At 40.1% G+C, this 10,692-nt stretch overlaps 1 protein-coding gene across 1 annotated transcript in view; it reads right to left on the bottom strand.

Annotated features, from left to right (window-relative positions):
- LOC106736225 (nucleophosmin-like) overlaps positions 1–10,692 on the bottom strand; it is a 32,475-nt gene that overhangs the window by 13,798 nt on the left and 7,985 nt on the right. Inside the window, exon 5 of the mRNA XM_014592491.2 lies at positions 3,626–3,768. Within this exon, the coding sequence (XP_014447977.1) occupies positions 3,626–3,768 (143 nt within the window). The remainder of the gene's footprint in view (positions 1–3,625; positions 3,769–10,692) is intronic.

Raw genomic sequence — 10,692 nt, 5'->3', positions numbered from 1 at the left:
ATGCACACACACTCCCAGCATGAGTTTCAAGCCTCCGGGCCTGGGACTCAGACAGTGATCTACCATGTGGGAGTCCAGCGCCTCAACCACTATGCCACCTGTTGGCCTCTGACCTTGGTTTCTTAATGCTATCTAGTCATATCTGAAAGTATGACATATAAGCTGGAGCCTGGTAATGTAACCAGTGTTTCCACATGTATCCTATTAAAAGGAGACTGAATTATTACTAAACTTTTAAGAATAACTGTATTTCTATAAACATAAAAATACTCAGAAATATTATCTGAATTCTGGAGGGATCAGGTAGAGAAAAAGTGAATGTTTCAATTTTTGTTTACAACAGTAAACCTTACCAAGTTGTTGAAGCTATAGAAACAGTTTTCTGGGTCAGCAGATCAGGTGTGGTGGTTGAGACGACTGATTCTACATGGCTGACTGTCCGGTTCAAGTCCTGGACCCAGCGGCTTGAGAAACATACCAAGCATGTGTGTGTGTATAAGTGCTCAAAATCCAGAGACAGGAAGTGGATAATATGGAAGATTTACTGCTCAGTTAAGCAAGCCAGGCTATGAAGGAGAGGCATTGTATGTCCCCATTTAATATATACTGAGCATCTGCACTCTATGACTGAAACTAATTTACTAAAGGATATAAAAAACACAGTATATAGATGTTAAGACCAGATATAGTGTGTGTGAAAGAGGAGGGTCTGAGGAAGGACATTTAGAAGAAAAATAGGGAGGCAAAGCATTAATGGCACAAAGAAATGTGGTATTATTTGTGGAAGATATTTTACAGTTTTATCAACTGTACTAGGGAGAAATGTTCACCTGTTGAAATATCCATTTTGTAAGCCAAATAATAATGTGATTGAATGTATGAAAGAAAATGAAATAAAAAAATAAATCCAGAGATGAAAATAGAGGAGAAGGGATTGCATTGTAACCATCACCACTAAAGGTTACTTCCTTGCTCTCCATCTCTGTTTCTGTCTCCAGCAAGCATACATGCCCTATAGCAAAAATATAAAATAAACCTTTTTTCTTAAATCAGGATAAACAAACATTTCAAGTGCTACAACGTTTCAAATAATAAGTCATTTAAAAATTACCCTCATGATGAGGGTTGTTGAGCACTTTTTCATATGCTTTTTTTCCCCATTTTTTTTTGTTCCGTTAAATGTTTTGCCTTTTCCCCCCTTGATTCCCTCCCTCCTGTTCCTCATTGTCCACCCTCCTCCCACACTGTCTATAGTATCCGTAGTTTCTTTCCATGTTTTTATACCTTTCAGCCTTTCAGTTTCTGCCATAGAATGCAGACATTCGGTATATATTGAATGGGAATATACAATGCCTCTCTTTTATAGTCTGACTTGCTTCACTTAGCATTCAATATTCCATATTTGTTCACTTCTATCAGATGCCATGGTCTCATTGTTTTTTATGGATAATTAGTATTCTATCATGTATATATGCCACACTTTTTCAATTATTCATCTGTTCTCGGACATTTAGGTTGATTCCATGTCTTAGCAATTATGAATAATGCTGCAAGTGTTTTTTTTCTGACTGAATGTATTCCTATCCTTTGAGTAGATACCCAGAAGTAGAATGGCTGGGGTATATAGTAGTTCTATTTGTAGGTTTCTGAGGAACCTCGATATTGTTCTCCAGAATGGTTGTACCAATTTACATTCCCACCAACACTGTAAGAGAGTTCTCTTTTCATCATAGCATCATCAGCAATTCTCATTGTTTTATTTTTAAAATTTTAGCCACTCTAACTGGAGTTAAGAGGTATCTCAATGTGGTTTCAATTTGCATTTCCCTTATGATAGGAATGTTGAATGCTTTTTCATCTGCTTTTTGGCTGTTCATATGTGATAACTGTATTTTTTAATGCTGCCTCTGATAAAAGAAATGAAAAGGGGTGAAATGCACGTGCACTTTTGTTTATTCAGGAAAAGCCTGCAGTGGTAGATTCAGAAAAGTATCTGTAGCTAATGATGTTAGAGCATGAGAGATATTTCCTGTTGCTGCTGCTGCTACTTCTTTTGGTTATGATATTCTCCTGTTGCTGCTGCTGCTACTTCTGTTTGTTATGATATTCTTCTATTATTTTCTTGATAAATCTTTTAAAATATATTTTTATTTATGTTTAATCACTGTACATATTTACAGCTTACAAAATGGTTTTTCCCAGTGTGAATGCAGTGTATATTAGTTAAGTCCTAGATATGCTAGCCAAAATGGTAGCCCAGGAACAACAGGGTAAACGTATTTCGTGGCTACATTTACCTCTTTCTTTTTCTTTTTCTTTTTCGTTTTCTTTTCTTTCTTTTTTTTTAAAAAAATTTCTTATTATTTATTTATCTTTTTTGAGAGATTTTTGCTATAGGGCTTGTGCACTTGCTGGAGAGAAAAAGAAACAGAAAGCAAGAAATCACCCCCCAGGGGGATGGCCACAATCCCTTCTCCCCCACTCACCTCTGGGGATCTTGGGTATGCATGTATAAGTGCCCAGTGTGAGTTTTAAGCCACCAGTTTCAGGACTTGAATTGCAGTCGACTATGTGGGAATTTAGCAATGTAACCATTACACCATCTGCTGGCCTCGAGATTTACCTTTTTCAAATGTGGTGGTTAAGGCACTGTATCCCACGTGACCGACCATGATTTGAGTCCTGGACCTGTTGTTTTGCTCTCTCTCTCTCTCTTTCTCTCTTTCTGTCTCTAGTGAGTATAGGTGCCCTGTAGCAAATTAGAAAACAACAATAATAAGGATAAATAAAATTAAATAATTCTTTAGGAAAAATCAAGTGCTTGGGATTAGGTCAGAAATGTAGATAAGAGGCCTCTTGTCATTGGGAGCCATTGTGGGAGAATGAGGAGAACACTGTGGTGTTATATCATCTGCTTCACCCACTACCAGGACCTTATTTAACTCTCCACCAGCTCATCGAATCTCATTAATTACTTTCTCTCTTTCTTTTGCAAATGTTCACAGAAGGTGTGGAGTCAGGAATTTCTAATACAATTTCAAAATGACCCTGAAATTGTGTAGTGTCTAGGGTCACCTCTTGAAGGTAAGAGGAAAGACTGTCTATCTTCTGGGGAATTCCCAATAATTGATTATCTTAATGAGATGTAGATAGGTGTGTTCCTCACATGTGTTCCTCACATGTGACCCTGTTGTGTGTGTGTTTTTTTTTTTTCCCTTCCATTCCCTCTGGGATGAACACTGAGTAATTAAGATACTGAATATTTAAGAAGGAATCCCTCATACTCCCTTTTGGGTTCCAAAACAAGAATATTCTTTCTGTTCTGATTATTCTTATACCCTGGACTGTCCCATCTATTTTTCTTTTTCCACACAGGAGATGAGAATTAGACCAAACTTATAATTCCTTATATATCATTCATGTAACAGATCTTTACTTAGTGCCTACTATATGCTAGTCATGTTCCTAGAGGTTGGGTGTACAATGGTAAAGATTCTATCTGTATGGTCAACCATGTGGAATCAGTTGCCTTAAATACCTTGCCACCTGGTAACTCAGTTTTGCTGTCTTTGAACCAAGCCTGCCTACCTGGTGTGAGTACTTGGAGTTGGGGTGAGAGGATTACCGTGAACCAGGCAGAGCACGGACAGCTTTGAGAAGGCCAGCTGCCACACAGACATAGAGCCCAGACATTGGGCTGGGGTTGGTGGGCAGGCATCTCTCCCTGTAGGAGGACATCTTTGGGGCCCAGCCTTGCTCTCCAGGCCTCTAGAAGGAGGTAGTGAGCAGAGTGCCACTAAGGGCCAGGGAATCTAAAAAGAGATCCAGCTACAGGACCAGTGCCAGGACATTCGGAGCCTAGTACTAACAGTTAGGCAGAAGGCCAGAATAACATTGGGACCCAAGATCAGAAGGGCTGGCAAGAAAGGATAACCTGATGCCAAGTTCCTCAAAGATTAAATCAGGTGCCTTAAAGCCACCATGACAAGAAGCTGCAGCACTGATCCTGAGCTTGGAGCAGGGGTGAGCCTGCATGTGGGGGCACTGATTTGGGGAAGGGGCTGTTGTGCAGAAAACTGGAGGCACAAGGGAGACTTGGAGTCAATGTTGGGAATTCACACAGATCTTGAGGAGAATAAATTGTTCTATTTTAGAAAATAATTTATCTTCACATCAGTCATTTTACATATTTACATACGAATGCATAATTCTGTCATTTATTGGTGTTTATACCCAATAATTCAATTCTCTAATTAGAACCTAAGTATTTTTCTTTGAATAGTGCATATTCTTCTGAGGGTTAGTATGCTAGGCCACGTGGTCACCTAGAATTAAATACTGTTTTATTGCAGTCTATGGAATAATAGGTTTTGCTTAATATTAAAGGTTTTCTGTGGCTCCTTCAAAAGCCTCTCAATTCAGAAACTCAAGGTAAACCTGTTTTCTTCAGCATAAAGCTTTACTCTTTGTTAGGCTTTAATAGACCAATGTGACCCTGAACTGTGGACTCTAAGCTGTGGACTCTAAGTTTCCTTTGTCTCTCTTGTTGACTGGGTTAGCTGTGGTGGGTGCAGCTGTGAGTTGGGGGGAGCAGAGGGTTCCAATAATAATAATAATAATAATAATAATAATAATAAAAGTCATTATGTACATGAAAGAGTTTTTCTAACCTCAGTTTGTCCAGACTATATCCAGGCAATAGTTCTGGTGAGCAATATAAGGCATGTGATTCTGGGATCTGATTTTCAGTTCATCCATCCCTGAATGGAAGATGGAAAGGTCAGGGAGATGGTAGGGCTTCTATGTAGTCAGCAAGTGTCCCTAGTCAATTGTCATACAATATGGCACAGATAGAGCTTAGGGACTCTTTGGACAATGGAATAGTTTATGATAATCTGTTGATACAAGTCAAGCAATGAAAAACTGAAAAAGCCAAAAACACTGAAAGATGGAGATTTCAATGGCAACTTCCCCTTGTAATATAAAACATTTAAGCATGAGAGTCTGGCTATTCGTTACTGTCCTGGTCATCCTGGTGCTGTCTTGTTTTAGCTGTGCAACTTAGGGCAAGCCTAGTGACCTCTCTGGGCCTTAGTTTCTGTAGAGTGTTGTTTGTTAGCTGGCTCACTGAGAGGTTGATGAGATGACATGAGAAAAAAACCAGCATAGCACCTGGCACACAGTAGGCACTCAGTAGTTTACCCCCATGCACACATTTTTTTGTTTGTTTGTTTTTTTCCTGTAATGTGGGCATGGATTGAAGCTTCGGCCCTCAGACAATTCCCATTCTTTATAGGGCTGTGGCAGGACCAGGTGGGACCTGATTTTTAGAAAATGCATGTAGAGAGCTGGGTAGACAAAAGCTCCTTTTCAGCTCCTGCTTCAAGATGACCACGCTCCATATGGCTTCACCTGCTGCGCACTGTTCTAATTGCAATCAGAATGGATCTCATTAGGGTTACAATGGCCCAGGAAAATGAAGAGTGGTTACCATGGCCTACTCCCTGGGCCTCCCAGCCAGGCGGTCCGAAAAGAAGCACAGTTGAAAATGTTTCCTGTAATTACAGTGCCCAACACGGCACCCCAAGGATGTTGGGAGCTGAATAAATAGCCTTTGAGAATTTTTCTTTCTGTCTGCCAAGTGTTTATTACAAATAAGTGGAGGTCTGATTCAATGGCAATGTACATGCCCCCACCCTCGCCTCTCTGAAACACACACCCAGTGCAGCCCGTGAGGAATGGGGTAGGGAGCAGTAACTGCATGCTTCCTGCATGGATGCACAAAGAGTGCCCAGTGAGTACTGTGAGGTGCTTGCAAAATGATGAAAAAATAAACCCAACTACATAGTGCATGTGAAAGATTGTAAATGAACACTTTTTTTTTGGTTTGGGGGTGGGTGAGATGGGAACAGGTGTAATAAATAACTTGGGGTGATATATAAATTTTCAGATCATCTGAATATGATATAATGAATGTAGATCACTTTAGTATTCATTGGCCAGACCATTGGTTTGGTTCTGGTGCCATTTGCCTTCATGTCAGTTTGGTTTGTTTCTGAGCTATATATCTTCAACCTGATTATCTGTAATTAAGTAAAAGTGATGCCTTTGGTTAGGGGCTGTAGGTTTTTCCTGATAAGAGCTAAAGAGAAGGAATCTAGCACATGATTTAGTCAATCACAGCTTTTTCCAGAAAAGGAATAAATTCTCAAAGCGAGAGCACAAATGATTTAAGCAAGATTTAATAATGTGTGTATTTCATGGAATGATAGTGTATTTCTATCATCTGTCTGTCTTTTGATCTATTGGTCAGTCTACTCAAATAAATTAATCGTATGTTTGAACTATGATTATTTAAACGTTATATCTTATATAACTGGTGTTCCCTACTAGAATTAAGTAGACCATGTCCTTCACTCACCCTGAACTTTAACTGAGGGCTGAAACCTCTTGCTGCTGTGCTCAGCTCTTGTTCAGGCTCCATTTTGAGTATTAAGCTCTGCTTGAGCATTAGAAACCCTTATGGTAACTCTGCCTGGCTTTACTTTTCAGAGAAAGGACCTTAATTTGCTTACTCAGCCTTTTCCTTTCATTCTAAACACCACCTGTTCTTGCTGTCTCCTCCTCTGTGTTTCATTTTCATTCCAGGAAGAGATGGCTTTTATTTATCCATGGGTAGTGAGTACTCTGAATGCGCTTATCTGTATGCAGAGCTCTGGAATTTTGTGGTATAGAGATAGGACCCGAGGGTCCTGTTTTATGAAAGCCAGTGAGGTTACCAACACCTCCATTCCTGTCACCATGCACGAAGTCCAGAGGTGAGGGGAGTAACTCAGGAAGTCAGGGGAGACAGACCAAGATGGGAGAGAATGAAAAGGTCCCAGAGTCCTGTTGGAGAGCTGGTTTGTAGAGAAGGCGTAGCCTATGGGGAGGCCTGGGGACGTAGACACCCCTAGTCCCACTATGTGTGTAAGTTCCTTCTTGACAGTATGGAGCTGTCCATCTGAAGAGGCTTAGAGAGGCCATGGCCATTTCTGAGCCAGACTTCCTAAGGTCCACTGAAAGAGCTCTCATGCTGGTAAGGAAAAGGTCTACTTCCACATGGAGCAAGGAGAGAGGGCACTCTGCATCACAGGAAGAGTATCAGTCTCTAATGGTGGCAGTGATGGGATTAGTGGGAATGGCAGCAGCAAGATCAGCAGTGTTGTAAAGTGAATCACTGATGGTCCTAAGCCTGAGCTAGGAATAGTTATATATTCCAGGGGGAAGACTTTAAGCAGTAGAGAGCTGGTAGACGAGAAGAGTGGGTCCAGGGCCTTGAAAGGAACCTGCTTTTAACAACACTTTATTGAGTACCTATTGTATGCAAAGCATTGTGTTAGGCCCTGTGCTATCAAATTTTCAGGCACAGAATGTCAGAATGTCTCATTTCAGAGATGCTAACTAAGACTAATCAGTTGAGTCAGATAGAGGCATCTTAATCGATCTATTTATAGTTCCTTAATCCATCTATTTATAATCCATCTATTTATAGGCAAAGATAATCTTTGCCTAGGAGTAGGCTAACTCATTTCTTTAAAAGTCAATTTCTACCAAGACAGAATAGTACCTTGGCACATGTGGCCATGGATTAACAGTAAAAACACTTAAAAAAAAATCTTACTCCCTGATCCTAAAATATGTTACAAAGCCATAATAATAAAAACAGCATGGTATTGGCACAAAAGCAGGCATGTTGACCAGTGGAACAGAATAGAGATCCCAGAAATAACCTCCCAAACATATAGTCAACTGATTTTTTTTTTGAGAGGTTTTTGCTATAGGGCGTGTGCGCTTGCCAGAGATACAGAGAGACAGAAAGTGAGAAATCACCCCCTGGGGGTATGGCCATGCCGCAGTCCCTTCTCCTCCATTCTCCTCTCATAATCTTGGGCATGCACACACATGCACCCGGTGTGAGTTTAAGCCACTGGGTCCAGGACTTGAACCATGGTCGACTACATGGGAGTTCAGCGACATAGCCATTACACTAACTGCTGGTCCCCAGCCAACTGATTTTTGACAAATGACACCAGTTGATCCAGTGGGGGAAAAAAATCTCTTTAGCAAATAGTGCTGAAAAAAACTGGACATTCACTTCCAGAAAGATGAAACTGGACCCCTATGTCTCACTAGTAACAAAAATCAACTTAAAATGGATCAGAAATTTAAACCTAAGACTTCAAACTATAAAACTGCTGGTGGTAACATAGGGAAAACTCTTGGAGACATTGGAGCAGGCAAAGACTTCTTAAATAAGACTCTCAAAGCACAGGCAATAATCCCCAAAATAGACAAGTGCAACTACATCGGTTTTAAAAGCTTCTGCTCAGTAAAAGAGACAATAATTAGAATGAATTGACAATCCTTGGAATGGGTGAATATATTTGCAAATTATGCCTCAGGTAAGGGACTAATAACCAGAATGTACAGAGATCTCAAGCAGCTTACCTAACAGAAAATGATCAACCCAATTAAAAGATGGCAAAATTAGCTGAACAAGCTACTCTAAGGAAGACATACAATAGCAAGAAAGCATATGGAAAGATACTCAACATCCCTTAACATAAGGGAGATCCAGATCAAAACCAACATTTATAAAGGAACTACACTTCTTCCACTGAAGCAACTCCAGTCAGAATGACCAATTTATAAAAATAAAAAATAATAAAAGCTGGTGAGGCTGAGGGGAAAAAGGAATTCTCCTACACTGTTGGTGGGAATGTAAGTTAGTACAGACACTGTGGAGAACAATATGGAGGTTCCTCAGAAACCTACAAATAGAACTACCATATGATCCAGCTGTTCCACTTCTGAATATCTACCCAAAGGACAGGAATATACTCAGTCAGAAAAACACATGCATCTCCATATTTATTACAGCATTGAATGGATTGAAAAAGTATGCACATATATACACTATAGACTACTACTCAGCCATAAAAAGAAAATGAACTCTGGCCTTTGATAGATGTAGACATATATGGAAGGTTTTCTGCTAAGTGAAGCAAGCCAGACTATGAAAGAGAGACATTGTATGTCCTCACTTAATGTATATGGAATGTCCACACTCTATGGCAGAAACTAAAAGATTGGGAGATATAAAAGCATGGAGAACAATTGCAGATACTGGAGACAGTGTGAGAGGAGGGTGGGAAATGGGGGAGCATGAGAGAGAGGGAATCAAGGGGAAAAAGAAAGAAGCAAAATATTGAAGGGACACAAAAATGGAAAATTATCTGTTGATGATAACGTGTATAATATCTTTAACTGGACTGATATACAGTGTAGTCATGCTGGGGGAGTAAAAGACATAGTCACATAGAATTAATAACACTTTCTTAATATCTTAGACTCTATTCAAATGTCCCTGATTAAATACTTTTCTATTTTTCATATTTGATTTCTTAGGTGCCAAGCAAGGTCTGCACATTGCACTTAGTTGACAAGTGCCTTGAGCCTCTTTTATTCTCTTTATTATAATAGCATCTTCCCCTCCATTCAGAAATGTCGTTTAAGGCTGGCCCTGTGGCTTAGTAGTTAAGGAGCTAGATCCTACATGGCTATCCATACAGTTTGAAATCTTCCCCAGCAGCTTGAAAAATACACCTGGTGTATGCCTGTGTGTGCTCAAAGTACACACAGGTTAGAGAAAAGGAGGAGAAGGGTTGCATTGTGACCACACTCCATTGGGGATGCTTTTTCTTTCTCCTTTCTCTCTCTTTCTGGTGAGTGTGCATGCCCTCTGACCAAAAAAATGTTATTTTTTGTTGATGAAAATAGTTTATTTGTTCTTTACAATTTTCTACATACTGGATTTGTCTGATTATATCTTCCTGGTGGTGTTTAACTGAGTCCTCAATATCTCACGTTTCCTGTGGGGACTTTTCCTTATTTGCTATTTTTTTTTTAACCTTGAAGTGAAGTTTAGATTGAAAAGGCATGACAGATGCTTGATACTTTCCCTTTATCTAACAATTTTCAAAATAACGGGTAGAGGGAACCAGCAGTTAGCGTAATGGCTATGTTGCTGGACTCCCACGTAGTCTACCGCGGTTCCCATCCCGGACCCGGTGGCTTAAAGCTCACGCCGGGCGCGTGTGCGTGCGTGCCCAAGATCCCGAGAGGAGAATGGAGGAGAAGGGATTGCGGCGTGACCATCCCCCCTGGGGGGTGATTTCTCGCTTTCTGTCTCTATGTCTCTGTCTGTCTGGTGAGCGCACGTGCCCTATAGCAAAAATCTCTCCCCCCCAAAAAATAATAAAATCTAATAATGGGTAGACACCCTAGTAAAATCCAATGGTGGGAATGACATTTTGAACGTGTTAGAAATTCATGAATTTGCTAACAGTAACAACCTTTTGAAAACAATTTATTCATTTAATTTCATTATTATTTTTTTATTATTACTTTGATCAGAAAGAAGAGAGAGAGAAGGCAGGAAACAGAAAGTAAGCCACCAAGTCCCGGACTCAAACTGCAGTCAGCCATATGAGACTCCTGTGTCTTAACCACCACTCCATCTGCTGGCCCAACAATTGCAAGCATACATATTTGTTGTTTAATTTTTTGTCTTCTTCGCTAATATAAAAAAATATATCGGGACCAGCAGTTAGCGTAATGTCTATGTCGCTGACCTCCCCAGTAGGCGAC

The sequence above is a fragment of the Tupaia chinensis genome, unplaced genomic scaffold, assembly GCF_000334495.1.
Source record: "Tupaia chinensis unplaced genomic scaffold, TupChi_1.0 Scaffold000706_1, whole genome shotgun sequence".
Taxonomy (NCBI): domain Eukaryota; kingdom Metazoa; phylum Chordata; class Mammalia; order Scandentia; family Tupaiidae; genus Tupaia; species Tupaia belangeri.
Note: the sequence above shows the minus strand (reverse complement) of the source record. Positions and strands in the feature narration are given on the sequence as shown.